The sequence below is a fragment of the Moschus berezovskii genome, chromosome 15, assembly GCF_049115385.1.
Source record: "Moschus berezovskii isolate FMDL1 chromosome 15, NW_MosBer_1.0, whole genome shotgun sequence".
In the NCBI taxonomy this organism is placed as follows: Eukaryota; Metazoa; Chordata; class Mammalia; order Artiodactyla; family Moschidae; genus Moschus; species Moschus berezovskii.
Window position 1 is genome coordinate 47453365 of NC_142474.1, and position 25208 is coordinate 47478572.

The following is a 25208-nucleotide window of genomic DNA, read 5'->3' on the forward strand; positions in this document are numbered from 1 at the left end:
ATGAAGAACTGGATGGTAACTGAAGGGGAATGTGGAGTTCAAAGGTGTTTCTTGTTCTATATTAAGAAGGGAGCTTTTAGAGTATGTATGCTATTGGAAATGAGCCAGCAGAGGATATGTTTATTTAGTTTCATCTTGTTTGCATTTCCAATACTAGAAAGCTTATTGATTGTATGACATTATCTTTAAAGTATTACAGTAAACTAATTGTACATAATATTTCTGTACATTTAGTACAATATATGAACTAATACTGTTCATGTATTAGTATTATGATAAGGGCTTGCTCATTGGTTCTGAAGAGTAATATTCCTATGTAATAGAATATGCAGATGATTCCTTAAACTAGTTCTATCATATATAGATTTTCAAAAATTATATAATTGTGAATTTACAAACACTTAGGCTATACTGAATAGGATTTGATCATTCCTTGATGATTCTAGTTGATAGTAACATCATGAGTAGCTTTGATTTTGTAAGATACTCTGAAACGTCACATCATATTAACTTCACAGTTGTTTACAGATTCCAGGCAAAAGGGGAAGATTTTGTTTATATTCAATAGAAAAAAATTATTAACAATCTTTCACAAATTATTCCTTTTGGATGATAAAGATCTAAATGACAAAAACCATGCTTCCTGTACTAAGAATGTCATTAACACATATGTGCTCAATAAACGTAAGTCAGATGTATGAAGAAACAGAATGGTTGAATGAATGCCTATTGATGAATTTCTTTACAAAAAACAAAACTTTATTAAAGTAGATTTCTAGGCTTGCCTATCTCTGAAGTCTTTATAATTTTTGAAAAATATGTTTTAAGATTCAGAAATGATTATTTTTAGCTATAGCTAGACATGGAATAATACTATAGATTCATTTGCTCTCATATTACTTAACAAGACTTTTCAATATTACTTTCTCAGCATATTTTGGAAGAGCAGTGTTGAAGCCAGATTTCCTGGGCTTGAATTCTGGGTCTGTTGGTGACATGTTGAGTGAGCTTCGGCAAGTTCCTCAGCCTTTGTGTGCTCCATTTCTTTCTATACCTATCTCCCAGAATGACTGTGAGGATTAAAATGCCTTTAAGACATGTCAAGTGTTTCTAATAATGCATAACCAATGCCTAGGAAGTCCTCAGAAAGCTAATATCTTGGTTATTCAAATAGGTTTCTTTCTTAGAAGGACTGAAAGAATACCTCCCAGATAGATTTTATTGCCATGAAAGTTCTTATTGAAAAGGACAGGCTCAAAAAACACTGGTATACTGTTTCCTATCACATAACGCAAGTAATATTATGTTTTTCCTTTTCCTTGGATCTAACTTTAATACTTTATTAATATTACTGACATATTTTCTTTGTCCTTTAATTTTCCTCTTGTTTATTGTTGCATCCTTTTATAGAAAATTACTTGCCAATGCAAAGAGTTTATATAAAAAGAGAAAACTTTAGGTATTGTTTGTATTTTTGAATATTTACTATTAGCCTGAAGAGAATCATTTGTTCTTTTAGGCCTGCAAGGAAAACACCATATGAAAAAAAGAAGGTATAGTAAAAAAATGAACTTTTTAAAAAAATTTTTATTTAATAAATGGTACAAAGCACAATGCCAAAAACATTAACAGTTAAAATTTCACCAAATGATATATATATATATATGACTGTATCACTTTGCTATACACCTGAAACAAACACAACACTGTAAATGAAATATAGTACAATATAAAATAAAAATAAGTAACAGACCTTTGGGGCTTTACACCAAGTTAGAGTTCCTTTCAGAGGGATAACAGCACCACAGCCGTATTGAATCCTCATGAAGGAGGCACACGAATGACTGGATTACAAGAGTTACAGGAATGAGAGCTGCTCACTTCCCAGAAACTACAGCTCACAGAAAACCAACAAAGGCACGAGATACAGACCATTTACTTACGAATGTGTAAAACTCAAGAAAGTCCACATTATTCCTACAACACGTTGAAAGTGCTTCAGAATTCACACAATACTAATTTTCTTATGGTTCTGGTTAAATTATATATACCAGTTTATACCAAATGGTAAAATCTGTAACTCTGTTCAAAGTTTTAAAAGATTACTTAAGAATAGTTTCTTGTATTTCTATGCAACCTTTATAGTTCTGGTTTCTCATGAAAAATGAACTTTCAAAAATATTATCCTTGTCAAAAATACTTTGTAAAAGGAATAGTGGTAAAGTAAAAAATCTTCCTTTGTCGTAGAGAAGTTTACTTGGGAATGCATCATTTAGAAACACTGTTGATAAAGTTATCCTTTTGATAAAACTCTCTTCTTTTAAGAAATGTCTGTTTTTGCTTTGATAAAGAGATATTTACCACCTCTGTACACCTAGTATATTTTATACATATTTTAAGGACTTTGTGAAACAGTATTATTTGTGTGTAGGTCAAAGAACAAATTAATTACGTGAATGACCTGGATGACTTAACTCAGTCGTCTGAGACTTTTTCTGAAGATAGCGACTCTACAAATTCCACGTTGCAAGTAGAAACTCTTGACGTGGGGTGTAAAGGTAGGACTGCAGTCTAAATGTTATCAGAAAGTCTGTCTGTGTATAGAGTAGTGATATATGCATACTTTGTCAGCACTGCTCTAGAGTCAGGGATATGTCACAGTGCTGTGCATCTCAGAAGTATTTTTTGCATTAAAGGAACATGAAAGTGAGTGTATACTCTGAGCCACAGGCCTATGATCGTCTCACTCACTATACCTTCTGTTGACTCTTCTTCTTTCCTGTGCCTTCACCCACGGTCAGGTCAGCATCATTTTCCTCCTAGAATAACTGCAATAATCTCAGGGACTTCTTTCCCTGCCACTCCACCTCACGGAACCTCGGTCTGCACAGCAACTGTAATTATTACCTATTTTTAAAAATTCAGGCCTCATCATGTTCCCGCCTTGCTTAAAGCCCAACTGTTGATTCTTTTTGCTGCATGTTAAAGGTCACAATTCTCTAGCTTCATCTGGTTTTATTTTTTTTACCATTCTTTCTACATGAATTTTAGAATCAGCTTGTCTAGTTCCTAAAATGTCTGCTGATCTTAATGTTTTCACTTTCCTTCAGCTCAAAATATTTTGTACTTTCTCTTTTCATTACCTCTTTGATCCAGGGGTTATTTAGATCCATGTGACTTAGTTTCCAAATATTGAGAGATTTCCAGAGATCCTTCTGTGCTCTTGCTTCTCATGATTTGTTCAGTTCAGTTCAGTTGCTCGGTCGTGTCTGAATATTTGCGAGCTCATGAATCACAGCACGCCAGGCCTTCCTGTCCATTGCCAACTCCCAGAGTTCACCCAAACTCATGTGCATCAAATCGGTGATGCCATCCAGCCACCTCATCCTCTTGTCGTCCCCTTCTCCTCATGGCCCCAATCCCTCCCAGCATCAGGGTCTTTTCCAGTGAGTCAACTCTTCACATGAAGTGGCCAAAATACTGGAGTTTCAGCCTCACCATCAGTCCTTCCAATGAACACCCAGGACTGGTCTCCTCTAGGATGGACTGGTTGGATCTCCTTGCAGTCCAAGGGACTTGCAAGAGTCTTCTCCAGCACCACAGTTCAAAAGCATAAATTCCTCAGCACTCAGCTTTTCTTCACAGTCCAACTCACATCCATACATGACCACAGGAAAAACCATAGCCTTGACTAGATGGACCTTTGTTGGAAAAGTAATATCTCTGCTTTTTAATATGCTATCTAGGTTGGTCATAACTTTCCTTCCAAGGAGTAAGTGTCTTTTAATTTCATGACTGCAATCAGCATCTGCAGTGATTTTGGAGCCCAGAAAAATAAAGTCTGACACTGTTTCCCCATCTGTTTGCCGTGAAGTGATAGGACCAGATGCCATGATCTTTGTTTTCTGAATGTTGAACTTCAAGCCAACCTTTTCACTCTCCTCTTTCACTTTCATCAAGAGGCTTTTGAGTTCCTCTTCACTTTCTGCCATAAGGGTGGTGTCATCTGCATATCTGATATGATATGTTATTGATATTTCTCCCTACAATCTTGATTCCAGCTTCTGCTTCCTCCAGCCCAACTTTCTCATGATGTACTCTGCATACAAGTTAAATAAGCAGGGTGACAATATACAGCCTGGATGTACTGCTTTTCCTATTTGGAACCAGTCTGTTGTTCCATGTCCAGTTCTAACTGTTGCTTCCTGACCTGCATACAGATTTCTCAAGAGGCAGGTCAGGTGGTCTGGTATTCCCATCTCTTTCAGAATTTTCCACAGTTTATTTGTTAGTTGCATCCAAAGGGGCCCTGGGGCTAGGGCTGATTATTTCCTGCCTTGGAGGCAAGACCTTGCTGTTAAGTAGGAGCTTTTCCAGGCTGGTTCAGCAGAATAGATAGAATTCCTGCGCCTGAGTGAGCGCCGGGCATGGTTTCCTGTAGTCTTTCCAGGTGGTTTCTCCCTGGTCTCAGGTGGTCTCTCACACGTGTGCACTGTCTGAGGGGCTCCTCCTTAGATCTCCAGGGTCCTTGTTCTGTGTTCCCCTCTCTCCTCTCCACGCTTCTGTCCTGTGAGAACGGAACCCTGCCAGCGTTGGTTTCACCAGACTCAGCTTCATCACCTCCACTTGGGGAGTCCAGTGGACTGTGCTTCCATTCCTTCTCCCTGTGTCGGGGCCTGGAGTGAGCTGGGACGTTCCTTAGGCTAACCTCCTGTGTTTCGGGGATCATTGTCCTTCATTTACTGAAGTCCTTGTCATGAAAATCATTGTTTAATGCATTTTGTCGGTGTTGTTTTTGCTTGTTCCACTTAGGAAGGTAAATCGGTAGCTGTTAACTCTGTGTTGGTTAGAAACATATGGTAGCTGGAGACTGTCCACAGGGTTGTTCCTCTACTCTGCTTACTACTTCCTGCTCGGCCTCCATTTCTCAGTGTGACATCTCTTCCCCAGGGAAATTTTTCCTGCACTCAATTTGTGTCAAGTTCTGTTATGTTATCATAGAACTCTGTTTTCTTATAGTATCTATCTGAGGTCATAATTATTTGATTTGTCTTTCCCTTGTACTAAACTTCAAGCTAAACAAGAGCCAGGGGCATCTGTTTTATCTTCAGACCTTAGAGTAATGTCTTCCACATTATAGACACTTAATATTTGTTCAGTGTGTGGATGAGTGACTGTGAAAGGCACAGTCCTTTATATTAAAAAATTACTCACATAAATTTTTTGTTTATTTCTATCTTTGTTTTCTTCGTCATGCAGATTCTGGTAGCTTGTTGAAACTTCAGGATGCAATTGTTTCACCTGACAGATTAGTAGATTTTCAAAGAAGCCACTGTGAACTACTTAGAGAAGTTCACAAAATGAAAAGCGAGCTTCGTGGGCTACAAAAAGAGCTGTCAGAAACCAAAGAAGTGAAATCACAGTTAGAGCATCAGAAAGTGGAGTGGGAACGAGAGCTCGGCAGCTTGAGGTACCATACATCTCACATTTAAAGACATATTTGAACTGTTGTTTCCTTGAATACTGCAGAGATGTAGACGTATTATAAGGACTAACTTACCTTCTCAGATTTTACAGGGGAGAAAACATCATTAGTATTGTGGAGTGTGAAATTCTTCGAAATAATATAGCAGGTTCTTAACAGTGAATGCTTCTAATAACTTAATGTATGTTTTTCCAAATCATTATTTTGATGACCATACAGAAGTCCACCATAATGAAAACCCCATTAATTATTTACCAAATTGACTTTCGCTTGTTTTCCACTTTTGTGTATTCTATTTAATACTGAAAGGAACATCTTTTCTATAAATTCATTTCTACCTTTCTAATTATTTTGAATACATTTTCTTCAATAATATTGTATCATTGGGTTAAAGTATGAGAAGTTTTAAAGAAGATCTGTGATCTATATTTCTAAACTATTCTTAGGAAAGCTTATATTGTTTTACATTCCGACTCCCAGATGTATGAAGTAGCCATTTTTCTCAAGACAAAATAAAAACAAAATTTTACGCAGTTTCATTTTTAACCCTCTGTATGGAAACAGTGATCGTTATTAAGTGTTTTTCATTGTATCCCCCCCCCATTTTTACTATTTTAAACATTGTGAAGAGGGATCAAAAGTTATTCTAGCAGCAGTGAATAATCTCATAATTTTCTAAGAAGAGATCTCTAAATTTTGCAGATTCGCTTTAAAGCAAGAAGAAGAGAACAGAAGAAATGCCAATATGTTATGCGAAAAAATTAGGGAGCAGTTAAGAACAAGAGAAGATGAATATAGTAAAGAAGTTGAAATGAAGCAGCAATTTGAACACATTCTCCAAGCACTAGAAATGGAACTGAGGACTGTGACAAATAATCGGAATCAGGTAGAGTTATCTTTGGTGAAAATTTCAAATTTCTAACACTATTTCATCAATATTGTTTCTAATATCCCCCTTTTTTTGAAAAGTACCATTTTATTTTGTGCTGTACCAGTTATTTAGTGTTATAGGAAAGTTTAGGTTACTTCTTAAAAACAAAAGCGAAGAAATTCAAAATTCCCAAAGTAACAGAGCTGGAAATAAGAATTCTATAATCCCGAAATGCTGGGTGCACTTTTATGATCAGAAGGACGAAGAGATCATGGTCAGTAGCTCACACAATAGATACTGAGAAACCACAGGGTTGAGATCAGTGTAGAAACTAGAGGTTAAGCTCTTTGCCCACCTCAGGCAACAGATCCTTCTGCCTTGAGGGACCATTCAAGAGTGAATAGGTCTAGAAGAGAAGGGGCACTGGGAGGGAAGATGGTACCTAATTTTACATCAACTTACCTCTGGCCTTCAATCTGGCAGGTGGCTGAGGGTCATGAACCCCCCTCCCTCTGTGCCCATCAGCCCTCCAGTCCACCTTCCCCGTGAACAGCTCAGAGCTGGCTCCAGCTTTCCCAGCTGAGTTGTCCCTCACAGTGGAGTCCTCAAGGATAGTTGTTAACTGGCATCCTCGAGAGGTGCAGGAATGCTCACCATGGAATTTTTTTCCAGCAGTTGGTAGAAACCAGACACTCTTGAAGTTGATTGTCCTTCATTCTAAAGAGTTCTCGAGGGGCATCTCAGAGCAGAGGAATTCACTCCCCTGCCCGATATCCCTCTCAAATACAGACTGGGTCTCATCCCTGAGGTCCTAGCAGCAGGTCTCCCACAACGAAAAGCTCTTAGGGAGAGCTCAGGAAAGTACTATTTGTAATTCAAATCCATTTGTCTACAGCAGTCAGGTAGGGATATACAATGGCCTCATCCAAGGACAGGCCTTTATTATTTTCCATAGGAATTGATCTCAAATCTTTTGCGACTGTCTCGAAGGACCCGGAACCCTGATTGTGGTTTAGGCCAGGACGACCGCGTGTGCTCCCCCATCGACTGCGCTACCCGACAAAGTCCCTCTGCTTTGGGTGATGGTGTCTGTCACTCCACGCATGTCATCACCTTCAGTGTCTAAATCAGAGCTCATTCTTGGCTCCACTGTCATTTCTTTAACCAATACCCTGTCAACGACCTTTTCACATCATTTATTGTTTTTCAACTTGTAAAAAGGGCGACATCCATTGTAAAAACATTTTTGAGCACTTTAAAAAGTTGTTTCTTTAGAATAAACTTATAAAAGGCCCTCTCCCCCACCAAGGGGGGAAAAAAAAGCACCTGCTACTAATAATAGATATCCTGGGTTTTGGTAGTGAATTCAGTTCCTCGATCCATCATTAGGGTAGTTTATCACTTCCCCTGATGGTAAGGAGGAAACTATCGGCAGTTCAGAGAACATATTTGGAAGTCATTCTTCTACTTGTGAGAAAATGAACACTCTGCGTAGTGTCTCATTTCAGTACAAGGAACTTTTGAAAACAGTGATAGATACGCCATCATATATATTTAGTGATAGTTATTAAGTGTTTTTCCTTGTCTTTCCCCCATCTTACTATGTTAAACATTATGGAAAGATAATGAAATTTATTGCAGCAGCAAATAATCTCATGGTTTTCTAAGAAGAGTTCTCTAAATGTTACCTTCTTTACCATTAGTGTATGTGCCGTGAATGAAATAGGAGGCTTAGTTTGTATTGATATGTTTGTACTAGAGAAGTAACTGTGGTTTGATGTAAGATGACTAGTAGAGTCAGAAGACGTGGCCAAATGCCTGCAGCTTACTTATATGTTTAACTTCTCCCTTTCCAGAATCATTATAGCTAATGTGTTAATTGATGTTTGTAGAAGTACTTAGTACAGTTGTTAATAGGTATAATTCTTATAATTGACTATGAAAATGTTAGAAGGTAGCATATTCTCAAGGAAAATCTTTGTATGAAATTTAATCTGTTTAAATCTATAAAATGTAAATATTAAATTAACCTATTTGATACATTTAAATAAATTTAAATATATACACAGTGATCACTCTTACAGTGAAGTGGCTGTAAAGGAGGTATCAGATGCAGTATTTATGAAGCCAGCAAGTGGTGTTGTTTATTGAATTATAGTTGATTTACAATATTGCATTAGTTTTAGGTATACAGCACAGTGATTCAGATATATTTGTATATTTGTGTGTATATTATATAAATGGGGCTTCCCTGCTGGCTCAGACTGTAAAGAATCTGCCTACAATGCAGGAAACCTGGGTTCAATCTTTGGGTTGGGAAGATCCCCTGGAGAAGGAAATGGCTACCCACTCCAGTATTGTCTGGGAAATTCCATGGACAGAGGAGCCTGGTGGGTTACAGTCCATGCGGTCACAAAGAGTCAAACATGACTGAGTAACTAACACACATACACACTCACTCACACACACACTCACACACATTTTCCTTTTCAGATTCTTCTTACAGAATATTAAGTGTAGTTCCTTATGTTGTACAGTAGATCCTTGTTGGTTATTTTATATCTACTAGTGTGTATATGTTAATCCCAACCTCCTAATTTATCCCTTCCCCTTCCCCACCTTTCCCCTATGATGACCATAAGTGTTTTTTCTACGTCTTTCCGTTTTGTGAATAAGTTCATTTTAGATTCCACATATAAACAGTATGATATAATACTTGTCTTTGGCTTTCTTCACTTAGGGTGATAATGTCTAGGTCCATCCCTGTTGCTGCAAATAGCATTATATCATTCTTTTTTATGATTTAGCAGTTTTTCATTGTATAAATATTCACATCAGATGCAATTTTTAAGTGTAGTCAGATCTATAAATCTTATATTTTAAGCCTTCTGGGTTTATTGTAGTTCAGAGAAAAGACTCTCCAGGTCTGAGCTTCTTGAAAAGTCTCTTGGGATTTCTTTTTTACTTTCATGGATTCATTGTATTCAATTAAATTTTTGAACGCTTGAAAATTTCTGCTTTTATAAAGCCTGAGGTTTGTATCAAGCCTTATTTTTTCTGTTTGGAGACACACTTGGTGCAGCCTTTCATTGTATAAACATACAGGATAGTCTTTCATTTCAGAGGAAATCATGAAATGTTACTTTATTGTGTACTAACTAAAAATCTCCTTTGTTTCACTTAGGCTTCTGCTGGTTGTGAAGAAGCAGAAGACCTGGTGTGCAAAAACCACATGCTGCGGGATGAAATTGCCATGCTAAGACTGGAAATAGATGCATTAAAAAACCAGAACCTGGAAAAGGAAAAGAACCATTTTGAGGACATTGAAGCTATCAAGGCAAAGAATGAGGATGCTCAAAAGGCAATAAAACTGAATGAAGAAATGTTGGCAAAAACTATATCCCAGTATGCAGGCCAGCTTAGTGCTCTGACAGCTGAGAATACGATGCTAAAGTCTAAGCTGGAGAAAGAAAAAGAAAGCAAACAAAGACTGCAAACAGAAGTGGAATCCTACCGTTCTAGACTGGCTGCTGCCTTTCACAATCATGATCAAGGTCAGACATTACAAAGAGACCTGCAACTTGCCTTCCAGAAAGCAGAAGACGAGTGGTTATGCTTGCAGGACAAAATGAAGTCTGATGTGGCTAACCTAAAAGATAAGAATGAGGCGCTTTCCCAGCAACTTTCTACAGTGAAAAGTAAATTCAGTGAGCTAAAAATCAAGTTGCAGCACACGAGAGATAATCTTAGAGAAAAAACTTTGATGTTAGAATGTGTCCAGAGAGACCTTTGCCAAGCAGAGTGTCAAAAGCAGGAAATTGAACACATGTATCAGAATGAACAAGGCAAAGTGAATGAATACCTTGGAAAGGTGGACTCCTTAGAGGAAACAGTATCTCAACTCCAGAGTGAAAACATGTTGCTCCAACAGCAACTGGATGATGTACAAAACAAAGCTGACAGTAAGAAGACAGTCATTACCATCCAAGACCAGCTTCAGCAGATCATGAGGAAACTTCACGCTGAAAGTGAGAAACAAGGTCTGATGCTGGAAGTAAGAAACAAGGAGTTAATCAATGAATGGAATTATTTAAAAGAGAGAATGTATCAGTACGAAAATGAAAAAGCAGAAACAGAAGTAAGTATCCAGAAGAAGAAATAATTCTCAGACTTCCTGAAAGAAAATTCAAAGTTTTGATTTTGGCTTGATTCTGGCTAAATGTTGAATCTAGTTGAATATAAAAAATACATAGGTTGTGAGTCCATGGTCTCTAAACCAGCCTAAAAGCACAACTTGTATCCAGCAAATAAAAATTAGACCCAGGAAATGCTTTACTTTGAGTAGAGACATCATGTCCTACGAAATATTAAGAGATTCAGTTCTAGATTGTTAATAACAGACAGATATTAGTAATTTACTCTTTTACTGTTAAGGTATAATTTTAATCTTTATGTTACCACATGTCAGTATTGTGATGAAGCAGATAAATGAAATGCTCAAACCTAAAATGAACATTTCAAAATTAAGCTTCAGTTACATGGATTACCTTGACAGTCAATTCCAGGTTTCCCAGAGGCTATATCATACTTTGGCTTTGGTAGCTTGTCATAGCTTTGTGTCATATTTGTTGGTATAATATTATGTTTATTCACGTCAATTTGAGTTAATACGGGAAACATTTCAGCCTTGAGTCATTTATTCTTAAAGCCTCTCAACCCTTTAAATGCATCTACTTATCATTAAAACATAATTTGGGACTCAAGTGGCGAGCTTTAGCAAAATTCTTCTTGATTTAATCTTCCCACTGCTATTTATGATTTACTCAGGATATTTTTACAACAATTTGCTCATAATTCTCATTTTCAGTATCAAATACTATCATTCAGATACAAGCTTGTCCACTAAAAATGAAGGGTGTCAGGATTCACGAGCAGCAGGAATGAAGTGAGTCAGGGGGAGGGTTGTAGGGTCTGCGGTCCAGAGACAGGTAGAAGAGGCCGCGTTAACGAGGCTCCTTGAAGACCATGGGGGCAACCTCATTTGTTAAATTTTATTTTTCTTTTATATTGGAGTATAGTTGATTTACAATTTTGTGTTAGTTTCAGATGTACAGCAAATTGATTCAGCTATACTTATACACATATCCATTCTTTTTCAGTTCCTTTTCCCACGTAGGTGACTACAGAAAATTGAGTAGAGTTCCCTGTGCTCTACAGTAGGTCCTTATGGTTAGCCAAGGGCAAAGGTGGGGAGGAGGGATAAATTAGGAATTTGGGATTAATATAGACATACTGCTGCTGCTGTAAGTCACTTCAGTTGTGTCCGACTCTGTGAGACCCCATAGACGGAAGCCCAACAGGCTCCCCTGTCCCTGGGATTCTCCAGGCAAGAACACTGGAGTGAGTTGCCATTTCCTTCTCCAATGCATGAAAGTGAAAAGTGAAAGTGAAGTCGCTCAGTCGTGTCCGACCCTCAGCGACCCCACACAGCCTACCAGGCTCCTCCATCCATGGGATTTTCTAGGCAAGAGTACTTGAGAGGCTTGCCATTGCCTTCTCCGATAGACATACTGCTAGATAGAAAATAGATAAGCCACAAGGGAATGGACTCATTTTTCTGCTGAGGTAGGAATCTGTTGGAAAGATCTGAGCACTGGTTGGAATATGTGAAGATCTCTGAAGTTAATCGAAGTTTCTAATATAGAAAGAGGGAAAATGTTCCACAGAGTGGAACTTTCCACCACTTGTCCCACATTCAAACCTATTTCTTTCTGGCTGTGAGGTGGTGAAGCTCTGCAGATTTATTGGGAGGGGCAGGGCGTGGACAGCGTGTCTCCATCTTTTGTCTGAATAACTTAATATCAGAAAGGCTGGAAGGTGGCCCCTTCCATGTCTGTAACCAGATTCAGTGAGGAGGGAAAAGAAGGTGAGTTGCTGTCTGTGGTGATAGTTTTCAAAGTACATATGTTGGAGTTACCTATTCTTAACGGAATATTAAAGTGATTTGATAAACTCAGTGACAGAGCATCTTATTAGGCAGTTGTGAGACAACTTCGGCAAGAACTGACTGATGCCCTGAAAAAGTGGTCTGGGTCAAAGACTTCACTGGAAATCATGTCACGTTATTCTGCTAACTTAGAAGCTGAGATACAGGATTTAAAGAACAACTTACATCAACCCACAAGTCAGGTATGTATGAAATTGAACATGTCAGCAAGTAATACGAAGGATGAAGTGTTTTAGGACACTCATTTTCACGGTCAGCTTTCTTTTGTATTTTTATTACAAGTAATTTATTACAATTTTCTTATCTTTATAATGCACTCATTTCTTAAACTCTGACTTTCATTCTGCCATTTGCATTATATATCTTTTTCTTATATTATTTACCCTCAGGAAAGTTGAGAATTGTGCCTCATTGTTCACACAAGTTGAGAGACATTTTTTCTTTGAAATAATACTTTTTTGTTTTAGTGATAGCTGTATTACATAATGAGGCTAGCCAGATAAAATCAGAGGATAATGTTTAATGGAAGGTTCCAGAAATTTATCATTTCTCATCTTTCTTTGTATGACTGGCTGTAGAGTTATGTATTTATTTATTTCATGGATTTCAGAATAACTTGTGCAGAAAGGGTATTATAAAAACCAGGTGAAATACAGGCATTGCCTTCTTTCCTTTTCTTTTTAAGTATATGAGATATAGTACGTACATCCAAACTAGAGAATTAAGAAGATTATCTAGATCCTACCATTGGATTTTTTTAAAAAGCTATTGAGATATAATTCACATATCATAGAATTCACCCACTCAATGTGTGTAGTTCAATATCTCTTCGTCTAGAGACATGTCACCTGTGACTACAGTCAATTTTAGAGCTTTTCCATCACCCTGCAAAATAAACCCTGCATCCCTTAGCCACCACCCGTGGCCTTCCATCCCTCAGCCCCAGGCGGCCCCTAGTCTAATATCTGTCTTTGTAGACATGCCTGTTCTGGGTATTTTATATAAATGGAATTATACAATATGTGCTTCTTTGGGATTAGCTTTTCTCATCTGACGTCATGTTTTCAAGGTTCATCTGTGTGATTGCACTGTATCAGTTCTTCTGTTTGTTGGTTGTCAATCAATCAATAGTACGTGGCTAAACCATTTATCCATTCATCAGTTGATGGAGCTTTGGGTTGTTTCCACCTTGGGGCTATTAATAATGCTGCTGTTAACACTGATTTACACGTTTTTGTGTAGACATGTTTTTATTTCCCTGTGGTTGAATTTTATCCTCAGAGGTAACTGGCTGATTTCAGCTTTCTTGGCCCTTGCTCAGGCTATCCTTTCTGTCTTTACAGTTTCTTTTCCTCTTGACTAGGCCTCCATTATTTGAGACCTGGTGCCCAGTCTCTCCTCCTTCATGGAGCTTTCCTGAATGTCCACCTCTCATGGAGCCTTTTCACTTCAGCCATTTTATCTAGTCTCTGAGGAAGAGTTTAGCCCCTAATTTTACACTGTTGCCATTTTTTCCATGAGGGGGAATCTTGTCTAAGTATACATTGGTGTTACAGGGAATATTTTTAGATATGCACAGCTCTACACATGGACATCACCAGATGGTCAACACTGAAATCAGATTGATTATATTCTTTGCAGCCAAAGATGGAGAAGCTGTATACAGTTAGCAAAAACAAGACCAGGAGCTGACTGTGACTCAGATCATGAACTCCTTATTGCCAAATTCAGACTTAAATTGAAGAAAGTAGTGAAAACCACTAGACCATTCAGATGTGACCTAAATCAAATCCCTTATGATTATACAGTGGAAGTGAGAAATAGATTTAAGGGACTAGATCTGATAGATAGAATGCCTGATGAACTCCGGACGGAGGTTCGTGACACTGTACAGGAGACAGGGACCAAGACCATCCCCATGGAAAAGAAATGCAAAAAAGCAAAATGGTTGTTTGAGGAGGCCTTACAAATAGCTGTGAAAAGAAGAGAAGCGAAAAGCAAAGGAGTAAAGGAAAGATATAAGCATCTGAATGCAGAGTTCCAAAGAATAGCAAGGAGAGAGAAGAAAGCCTTCCTCAGCGATCAATGAAAAGAAATAGAGGAAAACAACAGCACAGGAAAAACAAGAGATCTCTTCAAGAAAATTAGAGATACCAAGGGAACATTTCATGCAAAGATGGGCTCGATAAAGGACAGAAATGGTAAGGACCTAACAGAAGCAGAAGATATTAAGAAGAGGTGGCAAGAATACACAGAAGAACTATACAAAAAAGATCCTCACAACCAAGATAATCATGATGGTGTGATCACTCACCTGGAGCCAGACATCTTGGAATGTGAAGTCAAGTGGGCCTTAGAGAACATCATATGAACAAAGCTAGTGGAGGTGATGGAATTCCAGTTGAGCTATTTCCAATGCTGAAAGATGATGCTGTGAAAGTGCTGCACTCAATATGCCAGCAAATTTGGAAAACTCAGCAGTGGCCACAGGACTGGAAAAGGTCAGTCTTCATTCCAATCCCAAAGAAAGGCAATGTCAAAGAATGCTCAAACTACCGCACAAAGGCACTCATCTCCCATGCTAGTAAAGTCATGCTCAAAATTCTCCAAGGCAGGCTTCCACAATATGTGAACCGTGAACTTCCAGATGTTCAAGCAGGTTTTAGAAAAGGCAGAGGCACCAGAGATCAAATTGCCAACATCCGCTGGATCATGGAGAAAGCAAGAGAGTTCCAGAAAAACATCTAATTCTGCTTCATTGACTATGCCAAAGCCTTTGACTGTGTGGATCACAATAAACTGTGGAAAATTCTGAAAGAGATGGGAATCCCAGACCACCTGAACTGCCTCTTGAGAAACTTGTATGCAGGTCAGGAAGCAACAGTTAGAACTGGACATGGAACAACAGACTGGTTCCAAATAGGAAAAGGAGTACGTCAAGGTTGTATATTGTCACCCTGCTTATTTAACTTATATGCAGAGTACATCATGAGGAACGCTGGGCTGGAAGAAGCACAAGCTGGAATCAAGATTGCTGGGAGAAATACAAATAACCTTAGATATGCAGATGACACCACCCTTATGGCAGAAAGTGAAGAGGAACTAAAAAGCCTCTTGATGAAAGTGAAAGAGGAGAGTGAAAAGATTGGCTTGACGTTCAACATTCAGAAAACAAAGATTATGCATCTGGTCCCATCACTTCATGGGAAATAGATGGAGAAACAGTGGAAACAGTGTCAGACTTTATTTTTGAAGGCTCCAAAATCACTGTGGATGCTGATTGCAGCCATGAAATTAAAAGACACTTACTCCTTGGAAGCAAAGTTATGACCAACCTAGATAGTATATTAAAAAGCAGAGACATTACTTTGCCAACAAAGGTTCGTCTAGTCAAGGCCATGGTTTTTCTTGTGATCATGTATGGATGTGAGAGTTGGACTGTGAAGAAAGCTGAGTGCCGAAGAATTGATGCTTTTGAACTGTGGTGCTGGAGAAGACTCTTGAGAGTCCCTTGGACTGCAAGGAGATCCAACCAGTCCATTCTAAAGGAGATCAATCCTGGGTGTTCATTGGAAGCACTGATGCTAAAGCTGAAACTCCAATACTTTGGCCACCTCATGCAAAGAGTTGACTCACTGGAAAAGACTCTGATGCTGGGAGGGATTGGGGGCGGAAGGAGACAGGGATGGCAGAGAATGAGATGGCTGGATGGCATCACCAACTCGATGGACATGAGTGTGAGTGAACTGCAGGAGTTGGTGATGGACAGGGAGGTCTGGCGTGCTGTGATTCATGGGGTCGCAAAGAGTTGGACACGACTGAGCAACTGAACTGAACTGAACTGTCTTGCATAAAAGGTCGGTAACAAAGGATTACAAGAATGAGGCATTTTTTGTTGTTGCTGTTCAGAAAAATGTACGGATCATCTCTGTAAACTGTTAGGGGATGGGATTTCTTTATCTTTGCAAATCATTTCTCTTTGGACTGCAATTCAAATTGGCAAAAAGTCTTTGTAGTTCAGAAAAAGGATTATGGGATTAGAATCTGTATTTATAAGACCTATTAATTAGAGTCTTATTCTCACAGCCTTCTTTGGGGGGCATTTATTAACTTAGCCCTAGATAACTCAATATAGTATCCCTTAAACTATTTTAAAACCCTGGGACATTAAGATGGGGGAAGGATTAAGAGACGTTCTACTAAGAGTGGACTTGTAGTCATTTTATGGAGGAAAGATAGAAAAATATTATTGTAGAACAATAAAAGAGTATAAAATCAAGTGCAAATGTTGTTTGACAAAGATGACAGTGAAGAATATATTTTGTGAATCTTGGTAGTGTGAACATCTTTCTTGATTCTCTGAGTAATCCCTGGTCCTACATTCTACAATACAGATACCATCGTTTTAATTTGATCCTGGGTTTGAATCAGGCTGTGCTTAATCCACATTCCGCCTACCAAATGGTATTGTTTTCTTCTTGAAGATTGATGATTTTCCAGCAGAGCTGGAAACTGCGTCTTCAAAATGTCTGCACCTGGATGCAGAAAAATCAAGTATTTCAACAGGAGTTATTATCATGAAATGAATGCAAAAGAAATGTGAATAAACTAGGGAGAAGAAAAAGAAGTTGGAGCAAGATGTAGTGACCCTCAAAAGTCATATAGAAATGAATATGATAGAACATAGTCAAGTAGAGCAGTATCAACAGGCTACTGAAGAAAGAGTGAGACAGAATCTTAAGCAGAGAAATTAAAAGAAGTCAACCTATTTTTGTAGGTTAATTTGTTGATCTGTCATGTGCTTGAAATCACTTTCACTGTATGTTACATTTCAGACATATACAACTTGTGTGTTTCCTCTACCTCCCTTAGAGCAGTATGCTTTGTAGATTTCTGGAAGGAAGGGGGGCACTTGTTTTCCCTTTAAATATTTCAGTTTCCCCCACAGTTATCACTAAATTGTCCTATCAGAATGATTCTCACTAGAGAATCCTCTTACTTATAAGACCAGTTGGTATAAAATAAGACCATTAGGAAGAAAAGAAAATATTGTGGTTTAGAACTTATACCATCCTCTTGAATTATTCTTGTCTCATTCAATTTTAAAAATTTTAAGTTGATCCTCTTATTCTTTGAATTATCAGATTACATAAGTACTACTATAACAGTCATTCTACTTTAATTTTATAATTCAGATTTAATTCACTTCACATTGATGATAATTGTTTTAAACTTCTTCTCTTTTTTTTTCACCTTTGTAATCATTCTCTGAATCACTGACTCAAAACTAAAGGAAACAAATATAATTTTCCAGGTTAGAATTATTTTTAAAATGTTATCTATTTCAATTTCCCTTAGATACAAGCAGGATCTCAACAGATGGAACTCAGAATTAAAGACCTAGAATCTGAACTCTCTAAGATGAAAACTTTGCAAGGAGATTCTAATAAAGCAGAGTTGGAAAAATATAAGCATCTCTACCTAGTAGAACTTGATGTAAGAAAGTCATTGCAAGATAAACTAGACAAGTAAGTCAAAACACAGAATCACAGAAAATAAATTTACTTCATTAATTTGTCTCTAAAGCCTAATTTTTATCGAGCACAGTTCCTGAGATTACTAGGAAGTGAAAGCTAACTGGATAGTCACTGCTAAGGGGGCACCTTAAGACAAACTATTAGTACTGTATCAAGTTTTTCTACACTGTGTAGAGGCATGCTTGTGAAAAGGGGGGAAATTAACACAGGGGTGAAAGGCAGGATAAATCACAAAGTGGCTAAATATAATATAGTGACCTGACTGAGGGAGTGTGTGAAAGATGGAAAGGGCAGATCCCACCTCCAGTGCCTAGTCCAGCTTTCCCCTCTATCTGAAAGCAGAGCATTCCTAGGATGCCTTTCATAAACCAAAACAGCATAAAGCAAAGAAGCAGGTACCCGAGGACACATTCTGCTAGTCGATGCTAAAATGAATATGCCCAAGCGAAGCATAGGTGCTCCCAGACAAGGTTCAGGGCTGTGGCGACTTGATGGCTGATGTGGGGTGTGGCTCCCAGGGAAGAAGCTCAGTGGGGTCGGTCTCCCTGCTTGGGGAGCGTGATGCCTCTCACTCTAAAATGCACACTACTGTTTAGGGTTTTGGCTTTTTAAATGAGACCAAAATTTGTCTTCAGATTTTTTTTTTTGACCATCAGAAACAGGTGCTGACATAGGCCCATAGTAGAAGTGAAGTAACATAAAGTGAACTTTGGGAAAGCAGGAGATATTTGTAATTGTGCCTGGGGCTGTTTTAGCTCTTTTCAGTCTCACCCACTGACTTTCTCGTCCTCCCCTTGAGATTGTGGCTCTAGATGATACCTCAGAGCCAAATGCTTAATTTCTCCAAGGTCATGAGTGAAACGTATATACAGGGTGGTAAAAGGAAGCACTTGAAAGTGACTTTGTGTGTTTCTTCATCCCTGAACTGTTTCCTGGAGGCAGGTGTGTCCCAGAGGGCAGCAGGTAGTCACTGTGAGGCCACCTCCCTTTCTCTCCGTTGCCCTTTCTCTCCTCTCCCAACTGTGATTTGTTACTTGAGGAGCCCCAGACACATGTGTACTTCTTTAAAACAAGGTTACAACTGTAGTTCATTGTTTACAGTAGGTCTGCTCTGTCTTTTCGTGTTCGAACAGTTTAATGGGAATTCCATTTACTATATGGCAACTTTAAAAAATGCCAATCATTTAGGGAAACATGAACGAAATTGGTGTTTTCCATCTTACCCAGGACTGATGAGAGGCTGATAGAGATCAGCTCTGAACTTAAGGTGGAGAAACAGCAGAACAGATCTTTATACAACACTTTTAGCACGAGGCCAGTCCTGGAGTCCTCTTCTGTTGGAAATTTCAATCCTGCTTCAGGGTTCAACAGAAATATTATTTCAAGAGCAAACAGAGGATTTTCTACCTCAACTCCATGCCCTTCAAATGACAGCATGGAGACTTACTTGACCAAGGTTAGTTCTATTCTATTTTTTTCATTGGATTTCAGATTTCTGATATGAATGATCCTTGTTTTTAATTTGGTGAACTTCTGAGTTATTTCTTTGACTTATGCACACTAAGTAAAACCATACTTAAATGTGATAATCAAGGAGACATTTAATGATATTTTTGTTCTAGATCTCTGAGTTTTAAGAGATACTTATTAAATTCTTAAATTTCTTGAAAAGTTGCATTTAAATTCAACTTTAGAAATCTTATTGTCTAGTAACCGAAAGTATACTTTCAGATATTTGATTTAATTTCTAAATTATTTCACTTTGGCAGTGGTTCATAATCATTTCCAGGCTCTGCTGCAACCACCACAGTTTTTCTACCCCTAAGCATAAGTGAAGCCTGGCTTGGAGAATTTTGAGCATGACTTTACTAGCGTGTGAGATGAGTGCAATTGTGCGGTAGTTTGAGCATTCTTTGGCATTGCCTTTCTTTGGGATTGGAATGAAGACTGACCTCTTCCAGTCCTGTGGCCACTGCTGAGTTTTCCAAATCTGCTGGCATATTGAGTGCAGCACTTTCACAGCATCATCTTTCAAGACTTGAAATAGCTCCACTGGAATTCCATCACCTCCACTAGCTTTGTTCGTAGTGATGCTTTCTAAGGCCCACTTGACTTCACATTCCAAGATGTCTGGCTCTAGGTCGGTGATCGCATTATCGTGACTATCTTGGTCGTGAAGATCTTTTTTGTACAGTTCTTCTGTGTATTCCTGCCACCTCTTCTTAATATCTTCTGCTTCTGTTAGGTCCATACCATTTCTGTCCTTTATCGCGCCCATCTTTGCATGAAATGTTCCCTTGGAATCTCTAATTTTCTTGAAGAGGTCTCTTGTTTTTCCTATTCTGTTGTTTTCCTCTATTTCTTTGCATTGATCACTGAGGAAGGCTTTCTTATCTCTCCTTGCTATTCTTTGGAACTCTGCATTCAGATGCTTATATCTTTCCTTTTCTCCTTTGCTTTTTGCCTCTCTTCTTTTTACAGCTATTTGTAAGGCCTCCTCAGACAGCCATTTCGCTCTTTTGCATTTCTTTTCCATGGGGATGGTCTTGGTCCCTGTCTCCTGTACAATGTCACGAACCTCCGTCCAGAGTTCATCAGGCACTCTATCAATCAGATCTAGTCCCTTAAATCTATTTCTCACTTCCACTGTATAATCATAAGGGATTTGACTGAGGTCATATCTGAATGTGGCATCTGGTCCCATCACTTCATGGGAAATAGATGGAAAAACAGTGGAAATAGTGTCAGACTTTGTTTTTTTGGGCTCCAAAATCACTGCAGATGCTGATTGCAGCCAGGAAATTAAAAGACGCTTGCTCCTTGGAAGGAAAGTTATGACCAACCTTGATAGTATATTAAAAAGCAGAGACATTGCTTTGCCAACCAAGGTCCGTCTAGTCAAGGCAATGGTTTTTCCCGTGGTCATGTATGGATGTGAGAGTTGGACTGTGAAGAAAGCTGATCGCCGAAGAATCGATGCTTTTGAACTGTGGTGTTGGAGAGGACTCTTGGGAGTCCCTTGTACTGCAAGGAGGTCCAACCAGTCCATTCTAAAGGAGATCAATCCTGGATGTTCATTGGAGGGACTGATGCTAAAGCTGAAACTCCAATACTTTGGCCACCTCATGCGACGAGTTGACTCACTGGAAAAGACTCTGATGCTGGGAAAGGTTGGGGGCGGGAGGAGAAGGGGACGACAGAGAATGAGAAGGCTGGATGGCATCACTGACTCTGTGGACATGAGTTTGAGTGTACTCCAGGAGTTGGTGATGGACAGGGAGGCCTGGCGTGCTGTTATTCATGGGGTCGCGGAGAGTCGGACACGACTGAGCGACTGAACTGACTGACTGAACTGAAGCATAAGTGAATGACTCGCATCTAAACACTAACCACATATGGATGTTTTTTATTTGAAGGAATCTTAAATAAATCCTTTTTATGAACTAAACAAACTTGTAATACTTAAAGATTAATTTCTGGTTTTAGGTTAACATTTTTTGTTATTTTCTTATACAAGAGTACATCTTTAACTGCTGTTTTACTTACAGAATTTTGATTTAAATTTCTAAAAAAATCTTGCTAAGCAATTTTAGAATGTTTCTAAGTTTGTAGTTAAATCAAATATTTAAAAATTGTAAATGAAGTTCACTTTTGTCTTTGTTTTGACATTACCTGAATGAATGATGACTGAGATAGCAATGATGGGGAGTCTTTAAATTGCAGCTAGTTTTCATTGTGTAATCATTGTGATTAAAATATCCATTTCAGTCAGTGAACACGGGTTTATGGTTTTGATGTTGTTTTCATGATGTTGGTGATGCAGAGAAAAATAGCCTTTGTTAAATGCAGTCTCAACCTGTTTTCTCATTTGGCTTCTTCCCATCGTAGAAGAGCAATCTAAGGTTTCTTCGAAAGCACTGCAGCTACGTTGGGTCTTAGAACTTGAGAGCCATGAACCTGGAGGATGTGCTTTAGTTGTGCAGTCACAGTGGGCCTCCAAACACTTCATCCCAAGTCAGACACTTCCCCACGCAGGCCTAAGAGGAGGAAGCAAATGCTTGACCCCCATCCCAGGGGCAGGCTGCTTACTGTAGACCCAAGTTCACGGTGCTGTGGGCACATACATCTTTTCAAAGAAGAGATTCAGAACCAAGCAAGCACTTCTTAGTTCCTTCTCCCAGACTCACCTGTTAGGTAAATCTCTTCGCTTCTCATAAGGAGGGTAGGAGTATAAGTCCTCCCCTTGAAACTTCAGGCTGAGGAAATGAAGTTCAACTGCAGTTTCTGACTGGATTTAGATTATAATTGAGATTACATGCATACTTTTTGTATATACCAACTGATGATGAGAGCTTGGATAGAAGTATGCTAAACAGTAAAGAGAGACCCCTGTTGTGTATTTTAAATTTTGTCCTCAATAACCCAGAATGTGGATAATTCATTGTTGGCTCATTTTAGTAAGCCAGGTTTTATCACAGAAGAAATGAACAAATATCCTTTTAAGGTTGAATCTCTTCAGTTTTGGCCTGCTTGATCAACTAAAGATTCCTTCAAGTTCCCTGTCTTGTGTTTAAAAAACATTTATGCTTTCTAAATTAACTATATCGATTGATACAAATAGGAATTTGATATCGATTTTATTCTTGTTCATGCATTTAAAACACATTTACTTAGTAAGTCATGTCATGCCACAAGCATTATTATTATGGTTTTACATATTCATTTTATCTATGTTATAGTTAAAAATCTATGTGTTTTTTCCTTAATCTGAGGAAGTAGCTGGCATAGGACTCTTGACTCAGTAAGAAGGACACTGCCTTTGTTACTTCTTTTGTAGAATTAGGAACTTTGACTAAATCAATGACTCTGATACCTTAAAAAAAAAAAAAGTTTTTTTTTTTTTCAAAGAAAACAATGTTTCTTTGAAAAAAAAACTTCTGCATGGAACCATGTTATATAAAACAGAGCCAAGTATAGAGCCTTTTAGCTAAAGAGTAGCCAGAGGCCCTGCAGCTGTGACTTCTCTGTTTCTCAACCCTGCAGTGACCCCTGTGGGACCTTCCCCTTCTATGGGACATAATTCGGAAACTAACACTTATGAGAGAATACTTCTCACTAAACATCTTCAGAGTTGAAACTTGCTGGTACATCGTTTCTTGTGTGTAATTTTCCCACCTTTCTGTCTTTTCGTTAAATGGAGAAGTTTAAAGAAAATTGCAGATGTGTTCTCCTTATTAACATTCGACTTCAGACTACTTCCTTCATTTGAACACGATCCTCACCTAGAAATCAAAGGTCTCAGAAGTACATATTTAGGGCAGGAGCTGTTAGGGCAGAAGATAGTAATCTTGTGGGTCATTCCTAGGATTATGGGTCATTCCCTAATTCTCTGAACTTATGTGTACTATCAGTTCAGTTCAGTTCAGTCGCTCAGTCGTGTCCGACTCTCCGCGACCCCATGAATCACAGCACGCCAGGCCTCCCTGTCCATCGCCAACTCCCGGAGTTCACTCAAACTCATGTCCACAGAGTCGGTGATGCCATCCAGCCATCTCATTCTCCGTCGTCCCCTTCTCCTCCCGCCCCCAACCTTTCCCAGCATCAGAGTCTTTTCCAGTGAGTCAACTCGTCTCATGAGGTGGCCAAAGTATTGCAGTTTCAGCTTTAGCATCAGTCCCTCCAATGAACATCCAGGATTGATCTCCTCCAGAATGGACTGGTTGGATCTCCTTGCAGTATAAGGGACTCTCAAGAGTCTTCTCCAACACCACAGTTCAAAAGCATCGATTCTTCGGCGGTCAGCTTTCTTCACAGTCCAACTCTCACATCCATACATGACCACGGGAAAAACCATTGCCTTGACTAGACGGACCTTGGTTGGCAAAGTAATGTCTCTGCTTTTTAATATACTATCAAGGTTGGTCATAACTTTCCTTCCAAGGAGCAAGCGTCTTTTAATTTCATGGCTGCAATCAGCATCTGCAGTGATTTTGGAGCCCAAAAAAATAAAGTCTGACACTGTTTCCACTGTTTTTCCATCTATTTCCCATGAAGTGATGGGACCAGATGCCATGATCTTTGTTTTCTGAATGTTGAGCTTCAAGCCAACCTTTTCACTCTCCTCTTTCACTTTCATCAAGAGGCTTTTGAGTTCCTCTTCACTTTCTGCCATAAGGGTAGTGTCATCTGCATATCTGAGGTTATTGATATTTCTCCCGGCAATCTTGATTCCAGCTTGTGCTTCTTCCAGCCCAGCGTTCCTCATGATGTACTCTGCATATAAGTTAAATAAGCAAGGTGACAATATACAACCTTGACGTACACCTTTTCCTATTTGGAACCAGTCTGTTGTTCCATGTCCAGTTCTAACAGTTGCTTCTTGACCTGCATACAGGTTTCTCAAGAGGCAGGTCAGGTGGTCTGGGATTCCCATCTCTTTCAGAATGTTCCACAGTTTATTGTGATCCACACAGTCAAAGGCTTTGGCATAGTCAATAAAGCAGAAATAGATGTTTTTCTGAAACTCTCTTGCTTTCTCCATGATCCAGCGGATGTTGGCAATTTGATCTCTGGTGCCTCTGCCTTTTCTAAAACCTGCTTGAACATCTGGGAGTTCACGGTTTATATACTGCTGAAGCCTGGCTTGGAGAATTTTGAGCATGACTTTACTAGCGTGTGAGATGAGTGCAATTGTGCGGTAGTTTGAGCATTCTTTGGCATTGCCTTTCTTTGGGATTGGAATGAAGACTGACCTCTTCCAGTCCTGTGGCCACTGCTGAGTTTTCCAAATCTGCTGGCATATTGAGTGCAGCACTTTCACAGCATCATCTTTCAAGACTTGAAATAGCTCAACTGGAATTCCATCACCTCCACTAGCTTTGTTCATAGTGATGCTTTCTAAGGCCCACTTGACTTCACATTCCAAGATGTCTGGCTCTAGGTCAGTGATCACGTTATCGTGACTATCTTGGTCGTGAAGATCTTTTTTGTACAGTTCTTCTGTGTATTCCTGCCACCTCTTTTTAATATCTTCTGCTTCTGTTAGGTCCATACCATTTCTGTCCTTTATCGAGCCCATCTTTGCATGAAATGTTCCCTTGGAATGTCTAATTTTCTTGAAGAGCTCTCTTGTTTTTCCTATTCTGTTGTTTTCCTCTATTTCTTTGCATTGATCACTGAGGAAGGCTTTCTTATCTCTCCTTGCTATTCTTTGGAACTCTGCATTCAGATGCTTATATCTTTCCTTTTCTCCTTTGCTTTTCACCTCTCTTCTTTTCACAGCTATTTGTAAGGCCTCCTCAGACAGCC

The 25208-nt window shown here is 38.9% G+C and overlaps 1 protein-coding gene and 1 pseudogene across 1 annotated transcript in view; one reads left to right on the forward strand and one right to left on the reverse strand.

The window, feature by feature from the left end:
• LOC148775438 (patched domain-containing protein 3-like) overlaps positions 1-25208 on the reverse strand; it is a 93633-nt pseudogene that overhangs the window by 30495 nt on the left and 37930 nt on the right.
• LOC129554663 (ankyrin repeat domain-containing protein 26-like) overlaps positions 1-25208 on the forward strand; it is a 68682-nt gene that overhangs the window by 12501 nt on the left and 30973 nt on the right. Inside the window, exons 5-12 of the mRNA XM_088844333.1 lie at positions 1520-1553; positions 2432-2558; positions 5260-5470; positions 6188-6371; positions 7312-7443; positions 9541-10494; positions 12393-12545; positions 16848-16917. Of these exons, the coding sequence (XP_088700459.1) occupies positions 1520-1553; positions 2432-2558; positions 5260-5470; positions 6188-6371; positions 7312-7443; positions 9541-10494; positions 12393-12545; positions 16848-16917 (1865 nt within the window). The remainder of the gene's footprint in view (positions 1-1519; positions 1554-2431; positions 2559-5259; positions 5471-6187; positions 6372-7311; positions 7444-9540; positions 10495-12392; positions 12546-16847; positions 16918-25208) is intronic.